The sequence below is a fragment of the Anser anser genome (genome assembly GCF_964211835.1).
Source record: "Anser anser genome assembly, chromosome: 4".
Taxonomy (NCBI): domain Eukaryota; kingdom Metazoa; phylum Chordata; class Aves; order Anseriformes; family Anatidae; genus Anser; species Anser anser.
In genome coordinates this window covers 11,218,048-11,240,067 of record NC_139724.1, presented here as the reverse complement: position 1 = coordinate 11,240,067, position 22,020 = coordinate 11,218,048, and the positions used below count along the sequence as shown (strand labels likewise).

Sequence of the window (22,020 nt, the reverse complement as noted above, 5' to 3'; positions counted from 1 at the left end):
AAACTCTGTCATTGCTATTTATACTGTATTTGTGCTTTGGGATAAAAAGGAAAAACATCTGCATAGAAAAGGCTTATGGGAACTGTTCACTGAAATTTTTCATCTTAGGGGTATGAAACATATTATATAGAAAGCATCAAGAAATCTTAATCCTGTTTATGCTTCAGAAGTTCCCTCTGGGGTTTAAATTTTTCTGACTGTGGAGACTGAACTCTTTATGAAAACATTAACAGTTAGGAAGGATTTTCACATTAAGTGAAATAAAATCATTGTGTTTTGTTCAGAATGAGATTGTATAGAGTAGCTCATATTATTGCTTTTATCCAACTATCTTCTCTACAAGGATTTAAAAGACAGGTGTAAATGTCATTTCTGGGTCTCTAATGTCAGGCACTGGTCTGCCATTAATTTCTTCAGGAAATGAAGATATTTTAATGATAATGCAATTAGAACTGCCATAGGAATTAGCTACTTACTGAATTTTCTAAGGTTATTACTCTATATATTTCTTCTCTTCTCCCTATATTATTTCTATTTCAAAAAAAAATCTCCGTACTTAATTGGCTATTTCTACCAGTTTGCCCATGCAGAACAGATGTGCAACTTGTATTCCATCTTTTGTTGTTGTTGTTTGTTTGTTTGTTTGTTTTTACTATACAGGAATGTATTTAAAGAAAATAAACAAATATATAATTGAGTTTTTCTAGATATGTGTTAAAATATCACAGCATATCTAGAAGATTAATGCAATGGCTGTAATAAGAAAAATGACAACAAAGAAAGGATAGGGAAGGTACTATGCATGATAAATATTGAGTCAGTAGTATACTTTTAATGTGTCAAATGTTTTGTTTCTTGAATTGAGAACATTGTAAGAGTTGCATACATACTATTATTTATACTGTGCAAGTAGCAAGTTATGCAGGTCACTGGGGAAAGAATGAGTGTGAGAGACTGCGTTTTAACAAACTTCACAGGCAGAAGGATGAACTTAGTATTTGCATTCTTATAAATACTTAGAGCTAAGCATAATTTTTTTTTTTTTTTTTAACTAAAAATTAATAGCATGAAGGGTGAGAGTTTCAGTCTGTGATTCCAGGACCCATTTTTAAACACTGTAGCCCAGGTAAGGTGCTTAAGGCTAGACTGAAGTAAAATTTATCCTTTCCCAAAGGCTGCTCAAGGAAGCATCATAGCAGTCCTTACCTAAATCAGTGCTGATAAGAACTATTCTTCCTTTTTCTGTCTTTTCTTTCCTGAATGGATGAAAAGGCGTGTGTGTGTGTGTATATATATATAATATAATATATGTACACACAACTCTCCCCTTGTTGCTTTCAAGTACAAGCACAAATGAGCACAAATAATTCTGTGAACCAGTTTTCAGTAATTAACCCGATTGTCTTATTGAAATGCTTTGGTTTCATTTTGACACCAAGCCTCAAATGAACTTTGATGAGAAACATAATCAGTCTATGTCTGATCCATCAGTATGCAGGTGACAGTGCTTCACCATCCACGCACACTGCTTATCTTTCTCTCCTGTTTGGGTTTGTCGGCTATCAGTCAGGACTTGCCTGCAGCTGTGTACTTGCACTGCAGTTCCTCTCACTTGGGCTTCTTGGGTTTACTGTAAAACCGAGATGGTGCTAAACTGAAGTTGAGCTCCAAATACTTACGTTTAGTCTGCTTTATCCTGCCACATACGTGTGCTTGAACTGCAGGGTCTGGACATGCAGCTTGTAAAGCAGGATCATCATTCTTTCTTTGTGGATTTTAGGTGATCATGTGTGAATAGATAAAGCATAAACATGAATGTCTGTCCAGCTGCCTCACATCACTGGGTACTTGATATACTGTACATATTTACAATTTCTTTTTGTTGGTCTTCAGACCTGTCATTCTGTAAGTTAGACTCAAATTGCTTGTACTGTAAATTTCACATTTCAGCTATTGATTTTCTTTTCCATGAATTGTTCATCATGTATTTATTTTTTAGTGCTTAAGGTGTTTGTTTCAGCTTCTGTGCTCCAATTCTTTATGACATGCCTGTCTTGATGTTTGTCTTTCCAGTCCTTATTTCAACTAGGAAACAGTTGCGAGTAGTGAACTGGTGATATGGTGTGGCTCTTGGGTTTTGGCACTTGGTAGGATTTTCAGAGCAATAACAAGTCTTGTCATCACAAGTCCGGAAAGAATATTAAAATGGAAGAAGAACAGGCTTTAATGTTCCCCTTTGTTTCCAAGTGGCTCTGCCTAAAGAGCAGGAGAAAAGGTCACTAACATCTTTGAACAATATTTATACTTCCTTATGACTCTACTGCCCCAGGGATTTCTAATGCAGAAACCTCTTCCCATCCCTTTTGTCTATTTGCAAGATTTCATCTTTTGAAAACAAGTCCAATGGAGGCAGCATACAAAAATGAAAACAGTAGAAAAGTGAAGAGTTCTTGAAATGTCTTTGAAAGGATCAAGGAAACAAATGAATAAGGCTTTTAGCCAGCATGTGTTCACCTAGAACCACTGGAATCACTCCTTGCCATCTGTTTGGCATTACTGGAATGTATTTGGAAGGGTAGTTTGGGGGATTTGCAGCGCAAAACAAGGTGATAACTTCTCTTCTGTATCTTCTGCCTTCACATACAAGTCCTTGAGGAAAGGAGTATTTTTTGATGCTATGCCTATTCACCAGCTCTGCATGTTTTTGGCTGATTCATTGCATTGTTCCTGGAAGTGGCTCAGAGCTTCCTACTGTTTTCAACCACCTAACTGCAATTTATACATGTACAGGATTGGTCAAAAAGCAGTGTTAATTACCTCATGTAATGAATGCCAATTGTTGAGATGTTGCAGAAGGATGAGATAAAACCCATACCTTAACATAAATGAACATTGATTTTCCCCCTAAAAGTTCCCTTCATCAGTAGTAACTTTCATCACACCAGATAGATCCCAGTGCTCTGCTACATGAAGCTCTTTCTGTTACGCATCTAAATGTTTATCAGAATTTCTGTAACCATTGCATAGAGGGAGACAATGAAAACATTTAGCAGGAACACTCCTCTAGAGATTCAGAATATCTGTTCAAAAATATGTCAGAATTAATTCAGTCCTAGAGCCCAGGGAACTCATATGGTTTTTAGCTGGGATGGATTCACCCTTTCTCTAACTTCCCCTGCCCTGAGGCCACTGTGCAGGCACAGCATATTTCTGGTTCAGGTGTGCTCTGGTGTTGAGTTTGGTGATGGCACATCTCCTGGGGCTGTCTGCCTTTTACACAAGAGGAAAACAATTCAGAAATACTTTACTGAGCTGTCCCACTAACATGCTGGTAGGGATGGACACCAGTGCTGCCCCTACTCCTCAGTGTTTTTTTTAGTAGAAGAAGGTAGCTCTTTTTTCAAGTCTCCTGCTTTGACTCTGCTTTGTAACCTTCAAATACTTAAGGAAAGCTAACTGAAAATGGAATTTTTTCCACTTAGATATTAAAATTCGAAATTCAGTGGAGAGAGTCAGGAGAGATCGCAGTTGAAGTTACACGGGTACTGTGATAAGCTCTGAAATGCCTCAGCAGAATATGAAATTGCTTTTGATCTGCTGCTGAGTTGGAACATGAATGAATGTGCACAGAGATAGACTGCTGGAACACAGGTGAAATAGTGTCCCCCATGCTGGGATGATGACAACCTTCAACAGTACTTCCATATAATTTTATCCTTCGTTATTTCACATCCTCTCTAAAAACTTCTCAGGATATATTTTATGTGTTATGACCAACATTTGGATGTATAACTGCCATGAAAGTTACTGCTTCTGTAGGCAGTAGTGTTAATGAGAGGCTCAGTACTTTTCACATTTCAATATTTTAGTGTAAGGATAAAATATCCCGTCCTAAACTGGGATGTAAAGTAGAATTCTTGCCTTTATTAAGTTATTAGAAGTTCAGATACTTCTCATTTTTGAGCAGTAGCCCCAGCTATTATTTGTAATTGATAAGTATGTGTCTAAATTTCTTCTTTTAAGTCAGGCAATGTAGCGTTCAAAAACTTAAAGATTTTTTTTTCTAGTCTAGAAAGAGAAATTGGTATTTCAACAGCAAGTAGGTTTATGCATTTTGTTTAACTTGTGTACTGTAATCTTGTACTTTGTGTACAGTGAACCTGTCCAAGGCTCCAGTTGTTTTCAGTGACAAAATCAAGCATAAAAGAGGGAGTATGTACCAGATATTCACAGAATGACAAAACCACCAGCTGCCATGCATCTCTAATATTCATTTTGAAAAAAAATATTTAATTGCATGCTGCCAGATTTCGCTGGCAAGCATTGTGTTTTGCTGTATGACCCTGGCCAAGCTGAAAAGTTAGTTCAGCAAAATATAGACAGTGGTCCTGTTGGGAAGGAGAAATGCCTGCAGGTTGTGCTTTGAGTTCTGTTGACACCTTCATACCAATGACAAAGGTATGAAGTCAAAGGTTCTTCTAGATCAGCCTGTTTTCAGTTTAGCTTAACTATACTTGGTTACACCTATTTATTGTACTGTCTGCATAAATTATTCCAGGAGAAGAAAGTTAGTATCTTGGGTGATAACAAAGGGAGATAATCACCTTCCTTTGTGGAAACACCTCTGTAGTTTTGGCAGGTTGCTGCCAGGAGTTAGGGTGGAGGACACAGGTATGCAGAATACTGGAGAAGGGATGCTGTGAGACCAAAGAAGACATGGAATCAAAAAGACCAAAGAGAGATGTCCCATACTCTTCTTTATTGCTTTGTAGAGTATTCGTAACAGTATGGAATTGTCTGTAGCAAACTAAAAAAAATTATACTTGACAAGTCCAGTCATGCAATTTTAGGAGTGGGACTGATAGTCTCCTTTTGCCTTCAGGAAGGTGATTTAGGCAGGTTCTCCTTTCTGTGTTGTCATTCCACAGAAATATTTCCCAAACCATGGGTACTTTGCACAATATACCATTGAGTACCATTGAGTAAAGATTTTGAGGGTGATGTTTTGTGTAGACTTAATATGAAATCCTATGGTTCCATCTAACTTAAAGGAGTAGATCCATTTACCACCTAGCACAACACATCACACTACCCATTCAGACATTCAAAGTTTTAGTTCAAGTAATTTCAATTGGTCAAATTTCTTAAGAAAAAAACAACAACAACAACAAAAAAAAACCACCTTTTTGTTCGACATTTGAGAGATGAAATGAAACTGAAAAGTGATACCTAAACATTCAAGGTACCAGGGATCTGTAACTGAATTAAGGTCATCCGTAGATGAATCAGATCTGGGCACTGTGAGGTTTGGTTTCACTGTGTTGAAAAATAATGAAACTAAGCAAAAGGAATGTAAACAATTCCTGGCTACTCCAAGGAACAAGTAACAATACAGACTGTGCATGTGACAAGTCCTTTGTGCCCTCTTGTCTGCCTGGAGCTTTGACCGGTATTCGCATCAGCTTGATATTTTATCCAATAAAAGAGCTTTTTAGTTAGGTGGCATAAAAGTTCCTTAAATGGCTGGATGCAGACCCGAAGGAACAGTATTTCCATTTGAGGGGCCTAAGTGTTGTGGGTTTAAAATGAATGGTACTAACTTCCCTAGGGTTTTGTAGCATCAAGATTTTTAAAGAGTAAATTTGTTATCTGCCTCATTTTTCTCTATCAACTCCCACAAAACAGGTGAAAAACAGCATTATAGTATTTGTTGGTCTTGTCAGAAAAAATGAACTTTTCCCTTTTTGACCAATGCTGTTCACTGTATTCACCAGCATGAGTTTGTTTCTCTTGGGAGATGTCACAGCAGTGAGGAAAAGCATTTTTCTTCTTTGGACATAGCAGTCATTTGCATTCAGGGCTTTGTTTCAAAGACAATTGAACGAAGATAGTGATCAGTGTTTATGCAGCTTAGAGTGAATAGAAACCTTCCCCTTTGCTACCAGCCAGTGTTATCTGGTTTTAAATGTCAAGCACCCTTCAGTGTGCACAAAAGAGAAGATGAGATAACATTCCCTTTGGCCCATGCTAGAAACAGAGCTATGGGCTCCAGGAGCTACATATTGACACCTTCTATGCAATCCTTCGAAGGACACCCACCCAAATGCCACACAGTGCACTTCTGAACACCGTATGTTCTGACGCAGGTTGTACTGAAGTTGTGACATTAGTCTTAAAACAAAGAACCCCCAAACTGATTATGTTTGAAAGAGAAAGTGTCCGTATTGCTCCGCATGCTGTTTGTTTCTCATTTGGTCTCAGAATGTCTCTTTGCTTGCTCAAATGCACAAGAAAAAGTTGTTTTATTAAACCAAAAGCCAAAACCCAAACCAACTATTTTGGTAATAAAATTCTTGTTTTTCATCCATTACCCTGTCCTAAATAATCCCTTTTCTTTTTTTCTCTGTTCTCTAATGCAAGCATCCCATATCCCATACCACAACACCATCCTGTTTGAAGCGTGCATGCCCTAAAGAGTTTCTAAGTGTTTGTGTGTCACATACAGAGAATGACACCCAGGACAGTAATACGTATGCTGATGCAAGTCTCTGATGAATTTCCGGTCCTGAAAGCAAAGCAGGGAATGTGGCCTTGCATTAGCAACACAAAAGAATCAGAGTCATAAGTCAAGTGATGCTAAAATGCAAAGACTGTAAAATGTCTGCATGTGCACAGGCATCTCGTTTGAGTTCCTTGTCTTCTGCTTTCAAAATCTATAGGTTGTGCTTAGATCAAACTGTATGTATCAACAATACAGGACAGAAATTGACATTTCATGCCACTTTTATCTTCTTAAAAAAAAAAAAAAGCTGCAGTGGTATTGCTAAGTGTCTTGAGAATAAACAAGAGCTGACATGTCCAGTTATCTCTCTGTTTAGATGGAGCATTGGGCAGTAAGTTTTAACATATGCTCCAACAGTTATTAGGACTGCATGTTCTTATCAATGCATTTCTGACAAAGAGTTTGCAAAGTTAGTAACTAATAATAATATTATTTACTCTTTTATGTAATATATATTTAATGTTTCACAGATGAAGTGCTCTGAATTCTATGATAAAGTAATAATCCTTCTAATTTTTAAATAAATTTCTTAAAGCATACTTTAAAATGTGTTTTTTTAATTAACATATTTGTTGCAACTTTGAATGTGTTAAAGATACAGGTTATAACATCATTGTTAAGTTGAAAGAAACTGTTCAAAATACTACTTTTGTTTTGTGCTCAAAATTCAAATATGTGCAGGCCAAAGAATTCAGACGTGAGACATGAAAGTCAAATCATAGGCTGTATGTTTTGAATGAGATGCTCTCTTTCAAAACTTGCATAGTTTTGCACAGAAGTGCTCTTCATGTTATCCTCAACCTTAAACTAGCCTGGCATTGCAAGCTAGAAGCAATTACTGTAACTCCAGATATTCAGGTAATTCAAGCAGAGTCCCAGAAATTGAGAATGTAACAACCACAGAATTAACAACTGAAATGAGCATTTAATTTTAATGTGACAAATTAAAAAACAAATTTAAAAGGCATGGGACCTAATTTCCTCTTACAGAAAGAGAGGTGAAGCATTGTAGAGAGGATGAAGTTTCTGATGGGGCATAAGCACTTACCAATCAAGTAACAATGCATCAACAAAAATATTGCAAGCAACAAACAGCTCAGTGCTACTGTTTAGTTTTTGCATTCTACTTCCTTCTATGTGATGGAGTACAAAGAAATATGTAGACATATTTAAATATAATTCATAGATCTGAGCTTTGGGCCTCCATAGTCAACTCCACTGAATTTTTCTATTTCATCTGCTTCTGGCTTCAATTTGCCAAATTTTCAGTTTTGCCTTGGCATAACTGGTCACATTATGGAGGACAGGAGGGAAAGAAATTTTTTTTCTTTTTTTTTCTTTTTTTTTTCTGTAAGAGTGCAGTACAGAAATGCTACTGCATTGTTTTAGTTCAGTTAAACTAAATATTCTTTTTTTTTTTTTGAATGAGTTATTTACAACCAAAAAGAAAAACATTAAAGACCATGCTAAACAAAATCTGAGAAGTCTCCTGTAGGTGGGATAGTTTCACCTCATGGTAAAATAACATGTTTCTGTTGTGGCACTGTGTGATTCATTATATCATGTAAGAACAAAGCAATTAGGTTAATTTACACATTAATTAGTTTATTGCTTTCTTTTTGTTTTGTCTCTAATGGCTTTCTTAAAAAAATAAATACAATTGAGCATGTGCTTTTAGAGGGGTTTAATTTCCCTAATTAAAATCCAAGTGCACACGCTGCAACACCTGCCTTCTAAGTGAAACCTGCCTGAATGGATACAGACCCTCTAGTAGTGTGAGACACTCACAAGGAAATAATGTCTAAGAGGTTCCACAATCTACAAGCTTTCATTCCCATGTACAGCTGGGAATTTGTTCTCAATTTACCAGCCTCTATGCCAGTGGTATTTTGCAAGTCAATGTGTTGAGCTGTGTAGTGTTCAGGGGAGAAAAGGAGGATTTGGAAGACATGTGGTTCCTGGTACCTCTGTGCTGCAGAAGCTCCCTGTCTCTTGCATATGTTTTAAGGTAACACATACCTGGATAGGAACTATTTAACTTCCCCTTTCTCAGCTGGCACTCTTCATAGACAAGATCCAAATAACAGTTTAGCTCCAAGTGCTGGAAGTACAGATCTCAGATAGCTTATAGGCAGTTACTCTAAAAGGAAGTTTCTTTATTTCTTGTGTTCTATACACTTAATTTAGTTTTGATTTGAATACAGAAATTTAATCTTATTTAACTGTGGGACACTCTGGGACACTGTAGTGTCTTGCTCTGTTCAGAAGCTGTTAATCATGAAAAAATGTTTCACATCAGCAAATAGACTAAAGGAGATTTCTTTATAATTTCTCGCTTGAAAACAATGTTCTTCATTAGATGTTCAACAACTTTGTGATAATGTAAAACAAGCAAATATATGGACATGCATGCGTAGCTGTGTTAATAATTACTTATTATTTTGGGGACTATGTGAAAACAAAGAGCTAATAATGAAGTTCAGGACTACTAGTTGGAATTTCCTGAACTCACACAGATTTGTAACTACCTAATCGTCATACCAGGAATTCCTTAAGTCTTAACAGCTAAGGTCCTCTCTTGGTCCTCCTAGTCCCCAGCACTCAGCTGTGATTCAGTCCTCCAGGCATATGCATTTTTCTAGTAGAGGAACGTGTGACTATAGCATGATAATCTATAGCATGACTATGACCTCTATCTGTTCTCAAGTCCTGGCATAGTCTGAAGCCAGGGCAATTCAGTAACTGGACCCAGTCTAGGAAGAGTTGCCTGAATCACCTGCTCACTGTGAAGGCACCTCTGAAGGGGCTGGGATGTGAGGAAAGCAAGCAGAATGCTAAAAGTATACTGAAATACTTGGGTTATTTTAGTAAATATTAATTACACCCTTAAAACTGACTGTTATACATCTCAGGTGAACCTTTCAACCAACTCAAGGTATAATGAATTGCCTGCTTACTTCACAAAAGTGCTCTTAATGCTTAATAGCTTCATCAAAAAATAGCATCTTGGTTTACACAATAGTAATGTGCTTAGGTGCTTCCCAAACACTTGAAAACCAAGTTAAGCAGGACTTGAAGAAAATGGCTTCTTTCTAAAGTATATGCATCTGTGTTACCCGTCTGACTCATGTATGTGAATTCAGCCTGGCACTAAACAAACGTTTGTTGTAAACCCTGCTGCGCTTTTGTCTTTTAGTAGATTTAACCTGTTACCGTACTTGTCTCCACACTGAAATCTCTACTAATGATACCATATCTTTCTACAGAGCACAAAAATATACATTTTTTTCCTGTTTGAAATATACACCACTTTAATAAGAATTTTGACATACCTTGGTAGCAAAACTACCTATCTGTAGTAGGAAGTAGGAAGTAATCAAATTTTATTTATTTATTATTATTATTATTTTGGATTAAGAGAAACTACTTTGGTAACTGAATGAATAGTGATTTCTTGTTCTTCTTGGAAAGCAGTAATCACATCCAACATCCATTGTAATTAACCATTTTTTTTTTTTTAATATGTATTTTTGGCCTCCTCAGGAGGTTTGCATGGTTTCTCAAAGCAGATCCAAAGCATTTAGAGCAGAGAGCAAAGATGAGGAGAAACATTTTCATCAAAGGGTGGCAATGGCAGAACAGATGTACTTTTCTCCTTCTCTCCAATATTGTAGAAATTTGCCTGGCACACCTGTAAACTTCTTTCATATATTGTGTCATTCTAGTCCCAGGTCAACTGAGTAGGTCAACTATGTGGAGCACATTTGGAGTGAGATTTGGAGAAGACACCAAGTGCCTTTAGCTTTAGCTATGCTGCGAGTGTCTAGTCAGAAGTATGTAATGTTTACAAACTCTGCAAAGACTGCAGATAGATTTATCCTTAGTCAGGTAAAAGGTAAACCTTGTTTTGCTTATATGCCAGTGAAAGATGTAATACAAGTTACTGCTTGCTTTTGTAAGTAAGCTGCACTTTTTGTTATGTAGACCAGTGGTAAAATAGCTCAAATAATGATCACCTGCTGAACTGTTAAAAATAAAAATAAAAAGACGCAAACTCTGCAGAACTGTCAGTGCAGAGATACACTCATTTATTTTATTTTATTTATTTGTTGTAATGCTCTATTTACTACTGCACTCCTACCACTTGAAATTAAGTAAGTCCCACTGGTCTTTTCCAAGTAGCCATTTGTTTGGACATTATCTGATTACTGTATTGTATTACATTATCTTATTTGTATCATATTTAAATTTTCATAATAGATTCCAGAAGGAAGAAGAGGACCAAAATCTCAAGTGTTATGTTTTTGTGTGCTAGAGATCAGGGAATATAAAAAGAGCTCTTGACTCCTGTAGAGAAAGAAAACAAATGCTTGATGTGCCCTTATGAGCTGTACTTTTAGCAGCAGCTGAAAATGGAAGTCCCCCCGCTCTTCTTCTTCTTTTTTTTTTTTTTTAATTTTATTCTGTATTGCATGATTGCTGAGTTCTAGCCCAAAGGAAATCTTTATGGCTGATATAAACCTTTGAAAGGAAAGGGGTTGTAATAGAAAAGTCTGACAGTCTGCTAACTTACAGCAGCACTAGCCATTACAGTTTGTGTGCACATATGTGTGGGTGCATAGTCTGATAATGACAGTTGCTGAACATCATGTTTCCAAAAGGCTGACCTTGAAAAATCATCATATCAGAGTACCAGTAAATGATACATCATTCTAAAAGATGTAAAATGACAAACAACGTGTACCTTATGACATAGTGCAGTTTAATTTTCTCAGATGTCATCCCTATAAGTTTTGAAGCAACAGAACTTTTTGAAGAACAGATATAACATTGAGAAATTGGGTGAGGAGGCTAGACAGAGGGAGGTATAAAGACTTGATGCCAAAGAATGCTAATATATGTAATTAGCCAAATATTTCTGTTCTGGTTGTTGTCAAACTCCTTGACCCGAGTTTGAGAATATTTTGGCCCCTAACAGTAAATTATTTGATATGCCTATTGGAATATTTAGACACATGCCTTTAAAAATCCATGCCTTGGTTCTGCTAAATATGGGGGAGGGCCTTTCCTTTTTCTAAAAATGAATCTATACATTTCAGTTGTTAAGTGTTTGGGATAGAGCACATCTCTTACTAAGTGAGATTAGTAAGAGATTACTCAGAGATTAAGATTCAGGCTGTGGTGACTGTAGGACTTGAAAGCAATGTACATCATTGTAAGAGTGCCAGAGAGTGCCTTGAACTCAGTTTTGGAAGTGATTGAGGTAGGCAGATTTTTCTCTAAAAGTCAAATATAATTGTTCTTATTTGTCTTATGTGATTCAAGGGACCTTTCTCATTAGTGATTTTTCTAAAAGAGGATACCTTACTTGTCATTGGTGAGAAAAAAAGAATGGATAGGAGAAAAAGTGTGGTTGGAAGACTATTCTTATCTGTATGAAGAAAAAAAAAAAAAAAGGATAATTTCTGATGTAATCTGTGTATCAAACTGATAGCATCTTTGTAGTATAAAAGAATAAATGTTTCCTGGTGGGCCAAATTATGAACAAATAAGTGAGGTGGGTGTTTTTGTTTGTGTTTTTCTGAAATATTCATGAAGATTGAACGAAGTGTGATGAATGAAGTATAAATTTTATAACTATACACCTTATATAAGTACATCATATGTATATATACATGAATATTTGCTGTTGCACACTCGAAACTGAAAAATAAATTATTTAGGGCTTTCTCTAAGTAGCTACTTTTGAAGATATGCTCTCAGGGAGGAGAGAAGGTATGTTCAGTTCTTCCAGTAGAGGCTGAGGTTTTTTGCTTGGCTTGTAGAGCCTTCCTGACACCCACAGAGCTACATGTTCTCTCTTCTGTTAAGCTGGTATCAAGAAGTGCAGACTCTGTGGGACCAATTGTACTAGTTTAGGCTAATTCTGCAGTAGCAACATCTTGAGCACTCCTGATGAAAACTAAGAAGATTAAATTCCACATAATCTGGGGACCTTTATGTAAGTGAAGTTCAAATTACCATAAGCTCTTCAAATCATTGATTTGTGGACCAGTAAGAAGGGAAAAATAACTCAAACTAGCTCAAGTTGCAAATCTGTGTGTCTTTTCCTTTTACAGTAAAAAACCTTTAGAGATGCTTTGGAATAAGAAATTTCTTCTTGTTTTACCTTCATAAGGGAAAGAAGTTTTGAAAGGGGCTGCACAATTGTACCTCTTCCTCAGTTAATGTGCAGTTACACTGGGTTTATGGAGGCTATTTAAATACTAAGGATCGCTGATTAATTATATTAGTTCTCTCTCGCTATTTCAATAAAGATTGCTTTTCAAATAGAACTGCTTTGTTTTAGTGACATTGCCATTTTACTAAATATGGATATTGTAGCTCCTGATTTTTTTTTATGTATTCAAAATGAAAAAAATATATTCATGGTATTGAGTGGGTGTGTCCAGATAAAATAGAAACAAGCCAATAGGCCCCAAATGCCACCTAGTTTCACAGATTTTCACCCTTTTTTATATTTACAAAGTTGTAACATTTTTTTCTGACTTTTCAGACCTTATAATGACATTTATTCTACTGACACTAAGCTTACTTTTCTCAGTTACCAGTTGTCGTTCCCTTAGATATAACATGCAGCTGTATAGTATTCCATAGGCTTCAGGTTTACCCTGCTTGTGCAATTTGAATTACCCTATTATCCTATGACATTGATCTGAAGGACTGGGCAGAGTTTTTAGTATGCCATCTGTCAGGCTTCATCTGATCGTTATCAGAGCATGAGGATCATTTGTTAGCACTTGTTAGGGGAAGTGAAGTCTATAACACCTGGAAGGAAATTAAGAGCAGCTTCCTACCACTCTTCTCAGTTGAGATTTGCTGCTCCCTCCACAGTTTATATCAGACTTCTCTAAGAAGGCTGCCTCTTCTCTTGCCTAGGAGTCCTTCTGGGTTTCAAGCCTCAAGGTAATGAGCTCCACAGCCAGGCTCAGGGGTTTAAGGTAATATCTGTATGTTCTTCAGTGCACATCTGCACTACTAACATCCTCCAGAATGGAGTGCCTCCTTCCAAAGTAACTTTATTGGCAACCAAACCATGGCAGGGAGTCATTTGAAAGAGTGATGTTTGGGTTGGGTCAAGCCATTTCAGAAGTGTTTTAACAGTGACAGGACTGTTGACTTTCAGTGCTCAGGAAAGTTTTCTGGTACAGTTTCATTAACTAGTAAAGGCATAACCTAAATGTGTATGACAGGCAAACTCAGAGCTCAGATAAGGGCATTGTATTCAATAGTGACAAAATTAACTGTTGTGAAATGTTTTATTTAAAAAATATTATAGAAGTAATACTGTCATTTAAATGAAATGCATTGTCTTCAATCATGAAAAAAGAGCTTCTAAGGATTTTCATCCACAGTCTAGAAGTTTGTAACAGATAACATTTACCTGAGATGTTTTTAATACAATAAACACTTTTTTGGAAGGCAGAGGGGATTGACAATCTGTAAATAGTTGCTCCGCTGCTGGTCAAGGATCTGGTCACTTTTTCAACTTCAGAGGCATAGGTGTTTTACTGGTAAGGGGAAACTTCTAATTTTAGTAAGACCTCCTTTTTACTGGTAAATCTCTGCTGCTGCTTTGAGATGAATTGTAGTGGATTACCATAATAATACTGTAATAGACCACATGGACATTGTTAATAATGGACTTGATGAAATATCAGTTATAGAATTAATTGAAAATTAGCTTTTTCTTGCAGCAAGTATAGGAATTATATCAGACTGTGAAGAGTTTTTCTGTCAAATATCAGTTATATTCTATTCAGGTAGTTAGAGTTCAGAGTTACCATGCAATGCAAGCACTTACTGTATGTTGACTCTGAGTAGCAATTTGCCAGTAGCAACTGAGTTAGATTTTAAACTCTTATGGTTGTGAGTGTAATGTGTTACTATGGTGCTTTTCATACTTTAGTACAACGTTCTGTATTTGAAAAGACAGTGATTTTGTGTGTTGAGCACTTTGATGTCAACATACAACTCAGTGAAGTTGAAATTAAGATTTATACTGCATCTTTTCCACATAGCGGAGGATGGTAGTTCTCTAAGAGTACTGTTGGTTTATCTAGTCACAGAGGGAGCTGGGTATTGCCATTGATGCCAGGTTCTTTTCCCTTCCCTGATGACATTATGTAGCTGTAGAAGACTCCTTCTGGGAGGCTTTACCTCTCAGCTGATCCTTTCTCAGTGTCAGAATGTTATCCACATAAGATACCCCTTCAGGAGCATGATGCCAAAGTTTTGGTGGGATTCACAAAGTGAAGATGCAGAATATTATAAGCAATATTTAATCTCCCAGACAGCAAGCACTGGGCCAGAAAAAAAAAGGAGGAGGAAAAAAAAAAAAAGAAAAAAAGAGGGCCTTCTTATTTTGTCTTGCTCAAATTAAATAATGAGATTTTCTGGCTACATAAATCTTACTCCAGTGTAGCTTCCAATAGATTGAATGTGGCTTCTTTTTTTATGAACCTTTAAAGGTGCCCTATGTTCTGAAACTTTGGTTAAGAGTTGATTTTTGTTTGTATAATTTATACCTGTGTCGTCTTTAATAAAAGCTATGAATCAGTAATGGCTTAATATCCTCCAGTCAAATGCGTCTTTACCATCTGCTTCAGACTGTTACTTTAAAAGGCAAAATATTCCACTCAAAGTTATTTCAACGTATTTTTAAAATTAAAATAGTGTAATTTAGTTCTTTTATTAGTCTTGAGAAGCCTAAATTTTAAAACTTTATTTCCGTTGGCCATCAGGACCACCTGTCCATATCCATGATCTCGGGTGTATTTTCGCATCTAACACATTGTCCCTACTGCACATTACATACCTTGCAAAATACAAAAATAAACTATCCATTAAAAGATAGCTCTAGTAGCATCATTTCACATTTGTTGTATGGCGTTGAGAATTGTTTGTTCTGAGAAATTGTGTTAATCTCTTTTTGCACATGGTTATAATGAAACGCACAGTAAACTTTAAAGAAAGTCACACTTGGAAAAATATCTTAGTCCTTCAAAAATATGCAAGTACTTAAAATTCAGAATCAGTTCTGTGTTACATGCAAATTCAAGTGGAACAGAAAATTGGAACTATATGTTAAATTAATAATAGCTGTCTTTTTCTTTACCACATATGCTAAAATTTTTAATTATAGTGAATTAATTTAGTATGAATATAGGTGTCATGCATTGCTATTATAACCCTTTTGTAATTTAGTAGCAATTAATATAACATTATTGTACAATGCAGCAATATTCTCAGATTTATTTTTCTTTCAAATTTGTCCTTTTCCTACTGGTTGAAAGTAAAATTGGTGCAATGTTATAGCTGTGGTTGATTTCATGCCAGGAAAAAAAAAAAAAAAATAGTGCTTTTCCCTTAGCGGATGGAACATTCTATTCCGTCAAAATGCCAAATAATCTCTTTTAACATTATTTTGCTACTGTACTGTTAAATTTCTAGCTAATTGTGACTGATTTGGGCTGATTGAATCTGTGACCCCCTTTGGAAGGCTGAACAGCCTCTACTCATATGTTGTATGCTCCAGTTCCCTCAGCATCTTGTTGGTCTCTGCTAGGCTTGCTCCAGCGTGGCAAATTCTCACAGATATTAAAGGATGATTGTATGTATGCAGAACAGGATTTCAGGTGCAAAAAGCAAAATACAGTTATTCCTTTACCTCTAAATCTTTCAGAGTCTTTTTGTTGCCTTCAATGGATTCTCAACCACAATTAACGCTGTTTTATTTCATGTTCAGTTTAATTAGCTTCAATGGTAACTAAACTTCAGAGTGTGTACAGAATAATTATGTTTCAAATTCCAGTTTACATAATAACATGTTCATCTTATACCACTGGGCAGCCTAGAAAAGAGTATTTTCTTTGGCGTTTTTTTTTTTTTCCCTTGGTTTGGTATAAAAGAATGTGATTTATGCTTTTCAAAGTGCATACAGATTATGTGATTACTTTTTTGTAAAGGAGAACTGAAATATAATAGAGCCATGGTCTTGCCCATAGGATATTTTGTTTCAAGAAAATGCCTTTCTTCTGAAGGGCATAGAATAGAGCATGATTTCAATTCCTGTAGAAAATGGTAAATTTCTAAATGCACATTTTATTGCTAACGCCATATGGCCATATGTATATTATAAAAGCCATTCATGCTAGCAGACTCAAAAAGTGAGGGTGTAATATGTCCTTATTCTCAAAGGAAGGAAAAGCTGAAAACTGTAGGTTTTTCTTTTTCACCATTCACATTTCGGTGTTGATCTTTCTGTTTTCTCTTGTAAGGAACCTATCTCTGAAGCTGTCGAAGGAGGTAGACCAAGGAGAAGCCAGGTACCCACGCGTTAGCCAGCTGGCTGGCAGCCCATCTGTGGAATGGCCTTTTACTGGTCTGGAAGAAGGTGGAGGCATTGAATCTTTGCCCTTCAGACTGATGCTTCAAGATTGCACAGCTGTAAAGACATTGCTACTGAAAATGAAGAGGGTTCTTCAGGAGGTAATCACCCACTCATTTGATAAATCAATAGCTTTCAGCATTAATGAGTCAGGTAGCAGAAGAGGGTCAGAAAAGTTTATGAACTTGATGTCTTTAAATATGTCTTGAATTTACGGAATTGATGCAGAAATGTAGTCCTGCCCCAACATGGCTAAGGTCAGAAAGTTTATACCGTAGCAGAGTTTAACTGATACTGCCATCTTGGTGTGCAGAGAAAAAAGCTGTTTTTGAGCTTTCACTAAAAAGGGGGTGGGGGAGATGGACTGCTTTACGTCAAAATAAATTGTATTGTCTTCCCCTTCTATTTTGTGGCCTTTCTTTTTTTTTTTTTTACATTTGTCAAATAGTATGAAGTCACATGCAATTTATTCAGAGGAGAGAAGCAAAAGGAAAAAGAGACCTAACTAGGAGTATTAAAATTAAAGGTTTCACTCTTGGGTTTGTAAATGATGGATGAAGTCAGATTTCTTAGTCCATTATAACAATTTTAAGAGTGCTTTTCCTGTCCTGCTATATTGTTCTGCCTCTCCTATAGACTGCTTGTGTTGCTTTGAATTTTTTTGACAGTTTCCAGCTATGGAACTATGACTCAGATAAATTTATGAAAAGCTTTCATCTTGGTGTCAGTACACTAGAGCATGCTTGTTCTTTGAGATCTACAAGAATTATTTTTGTTGTTGTTGTTGTTTTTGCTTTTATCTATATAGTTCATAGAATTGTAGAATAATTTAGGTTCAGAGGACTCTCTGGAGGTTTAGCCCCTCTGCTCAAAGCAAGGCCAATTTAGAACAGGTTGTTCAGGGCCTTCCTTGTCCACTTAATTTTTCAGTATCTTACTGGGAGGGCTTTAATGGAACTTCTCTTGGGGCATCCAGGCCAATATTTAATTATATTGTTGCAGGTTTTTTTTTCCCTAAGATATAATCAGAATTTCCCTTGTTGTAACTTCATCCTATGGTAAAATGCCATTTAATTAACTGAGATATTTAAATAAGGCCTTAGCAAGTTTGTTTTTTTTTTTTACTGCTCATTTCTTGATCGTCTGTATATAAGGTCAACCAACTGTAGTCCTATCTGAGAAAGTTTATTAAGGGTTTAGCCATGATAGTTGTCCATTAGTCCTCCAAAATAGCATGTTTTTTACCTTCCAGTTTGCTTCACATGGAGCTTTACGCTATTATGCTTCCTAATGGCCTCCTGTTTTGCTGAACACAGAACTGAAATAATTAATTCTCCATCACTTCCTGCTTATGTGATGTCAGGAGAGTGGATTAGAAGTTCTTGTACACTGAGCAGGATTTGTAATTGCATTAAAAATGCAAATAAATACTAAAGATTATAATATTACATGACACATCAGTTGCACTTAAGCATTGGAAGCATGCTCTGTTGCTTCTAGTTTGACTACTTCTATGTTTTGCTCAAAACCATTCTTTTTTTACCATAAAGGTAAGGATAAACATTTCTTTTTTTAACTTAGAAGTTCCATTACACTTTTGTATGACTCTACTATGATTTTCCGTATGGTGATATATTGTATGTTATAGTACTTTGTGTTTAAATGCATTCACCAGTTGATTTCCACAAAAGGAACGCAAGGTATTTAATATGACCCAGTTACTAACACCTTCTTAAGTAACTCATATTGATTATATTTTTTCTTCTTATTCATTACATTACTCTCACTTCTTCCTTAGTACCATATAATTTCCGTCTCCCCATCTGACTGTAACAGTATAATTCTGTCCCTTTCCTTTTTGTGTTGCCTTCCTTATGAAATCAAAACAACCTTTTTTTTTTTTTTTAAATTCTAACAGTTGGGTATTATGTGCTCTGCATATATAGTAAATATGTGCTGCAATTTAGCTCCCTGTTTTTTCAGCACTTTTGAGGTAGAATATCCCCCTAGTAGGAGACATTATTCCAAAGCTGAACCAAAGTCTTATTTGGTTAGAAATAAATGACCAATCTGATGATTATTTAAAACTCATTTTGCTGCCTTGAGTAGATTTTTAAGTGAGTGCCATGCATAATAGCAATGATAGAAAATATTTGGAAAATGCTGTAAAATGGTGTGGGTATGTAATTCTAGTAGCTCTAAATGAGAAATGATTCTTGATTTTTACAGCAGTATTCCAGTTCTGCTAATAAAACCACATACTAATTCTTAAAAGAAAAAATAATTTTTCAAGTTTGTTCCTTAACTACTCAGACTTCATATCTATATGAAGGAGTTAGCAAACCTGTCCACAGTGGGCTTCATCCATGGTATAAATGCAGGGGTTTGAAAGAGCAGTAACAAGAAAATATTCTCAAACAGTCTTTTAAACACATTGAAATACTAGGAATTAAACCAAAAATGGTATATTATTCAAAAGAACATAAGTAACGTAATACTGAATCAGGGAGTAGCGTGGCAGTTTTCAGGGCAATTCATGTGGGAGGGCACAAGCTTGGCCAGCTCAACCAGGGAGCAATGGTATCCATCCAGCAGAAGGCCGTGGCCTCGCAGCTCTGCACCCACCACAGTTGATGGAGCAGCTCAGACAGAGCTCCAGGGGGAATGTGCTGCTACACAGGCATCAGGTTGCAGGGTGTGCCCTATTCTTACTCTTGCTGTGTTTCTCACAGCGTGCTTCTGGAGAAACTGAATGCTCGTGGCTTGGACAGGCTTATGCTTCGCTGGGTGAAGAACTGGCTGGGCAGTCAGGCCCAAAGAGTTGTGGTGAAAGGAGTTAAATCCGCTTGGAGGCCAGTTACAAGAGGTGCTTCCCAGGGCTCAGTACTGGGGCCAGTTCTCTTTAATATCTTTATCAATGATCTGGATGAGGGGAGTAAGTACACCCTCAGTAAGTTTGCAGATGACACCAAGTTGGGCAAGAAGGTTGATCTGCTCGAGGGTAGGAGGGTTCTGGTGAGGGATCTGGATAGGCTGGATCGATGGGCTGAGGTCAACTGTATGAGGTTCAACAAGGTGAATTGCTGGCTCCTACACTTGGGGCACAACAATGTCATGCGGCGCTACAGACTGTGAGAAGAGTGGCTGGAAAGCTGTCTGGCGGAAAGAGACCTGGGGGTATTGGTTGATAGCTGGCTGAATATGAACCATCAGTGTGCTCAGGTGGCGAAGAAGGCCAAGAGCATCCTGGTTTGTATCAGAAATAGTGTGGCCAGCAGAACCAGGGAAGTGATTGTTCCCCTGTACTTGGCTCTGGTGAGGCTGCACCTTGAATACTGTGTTGTACTTGCTACAGCACAGACATCGAGGTGCTGGAGCATGGCCAAAGAAGGGCAACAAAGCTGGTGAAGTGTCTAGAGAGCTCCTCTTACGAGGAGCGGTTGAGGGAGCTGAGGTTGTTTAGCCTACAGAAAAGGAGGCTCAGGGGAGACCTTATCTTGCTCTACAACTGCATCAAAGGAGGTTGTAGCAAGGTGGGGATTGGTCTCTTCTCTCAGCAACAAACAACAGGACAAGAGGAAATGGCCCCGATTTGCACCAGGGTATGTTTAGGTTGGATATTAGGGGGGAAAAAAATGACTGAAAGGGTTGTGAGGCATTGGAACAGACTGTCCAGGGAAGTAGTTGAGTCACCATCCCTGGAGGTATTCAAAAGATGTGTAGATGTGGTGTTTAGGGATGCAGTTTAGTGGTAGACTTGGCAGCACTTTGTTAACGTTTGGGCTCGATGATCTTGGAGGTCTTTTCTAACCTAAATGACTCTAAGTAGCCTAGTTTGAATGGTGTGAACAAAGAGAAGATGACCTTGAGAAGTATTAAAAATTTGGTAATTGAGTGAAATGATTATCTTCGGAAATATGGACATTTATACATTTATGTCACTTTTAAATTTTGAGTGAAAAATTCTAGGAAAATATAATTCCATAAAATTGAAATATTTTTTGAAGAATCTGATAAATAATTGATCTGAGCATATTTGGCAGGCAGTTTCCATGGAGAAAGTATCCTATTTCTATTGTAACTAGATGTAATTTCTTTTTATAAGGAATTCCACTTCTGCCCCGGCCAATATTATGTGTAAATCAAACACAGCTGCATGGAATTAAAACACATAAAAGAAAAATGTGTTCCTTACTCTTGAACTCTCTTGTATTTTTTGACTATGTCAAACATAGTCTCTGGCAGATTTATGTGGTATAGAAATGAAATACTTTATGCGTATAACAGTATAAAATAACTATAATGATTTTTAAAATTAATAGGATGTCACATGTTTTCATCCACTTTTAAAAATATAGAGAGCATACAATCTACATGGGGAAAATTATACAAGTGATTGGGAAAAAAAAAGCTGCACTTTCTCTGTTTTATAGCTGATGTTATCCATAGAAGAACAAATTGGAGTAGTGTATACCTCTTTATAGAACAATAACACGTTAATTGAGTTAAAATACTAGCCCTGCTATTCAAAATAATCCTTGTTTTAAAGCACTACACACTACTTCTAAGGATCAACTTATGATCTGCCAAAATATAATACTAGGTAGAGTGATATGTAATTTTTTTTGTTGTTGTTGCAGTTGCTTGTAATTGAGGAATCTATATGGAAAAACTGAATGCAGTGTATGTTGTACTGTGCTGCAGATTTATTAAGCTGTGAATTTAGCTTGTTTTTAGCCTTATCATGAAAAGGGAAATTGAAGACATGACAGTAACTTGCAAAATTGAGAATGTTATTAGGTAATGTATTTAGTAAAAGACTAATGAATGATTGTTCAGTTAAAAGAATTAATTACCATTTCATTTTTACTGAAAAAGCCTTGAAATTGTCTAGTTTTGGTTATAAATAGCTTTGACCATACAAGTCTCATATGACAGATTGTCCCCTAACGTTTTGAGAACCTCAGTGAACAAAGCTGAAGGCAGTCTGGAGGACCCTAGCACGTGG

General features: G+C 36.6%; 1 protein-coding gene across 11 annotated transcripts in view; it reads left to right on the top strand.

Moving 5' to 3' along the window:
* CCSER1 (coiled-coil serine rich protein 1) overlaps window positions 1–22,020 on the top strand; it is a 735,828-nt gene that overhangs the window by 317,761 nt on the left and 396,047 nt on the right. For all 11 annotated transcript variants that reach the window (XM_083833058.1, XM_083833062.1, XM_083833061.1 and 8 more), the window contains one exon: window positions 16,903–17,113. In XM_083833058.1, coding sequence (XP_083689184.1) covers window positions 16,903–17,113 — 211 coding nt within the window. The remainder of the gene's footprint in view (window positions 1–16,902; window positions 17,114–22,020) is intronic.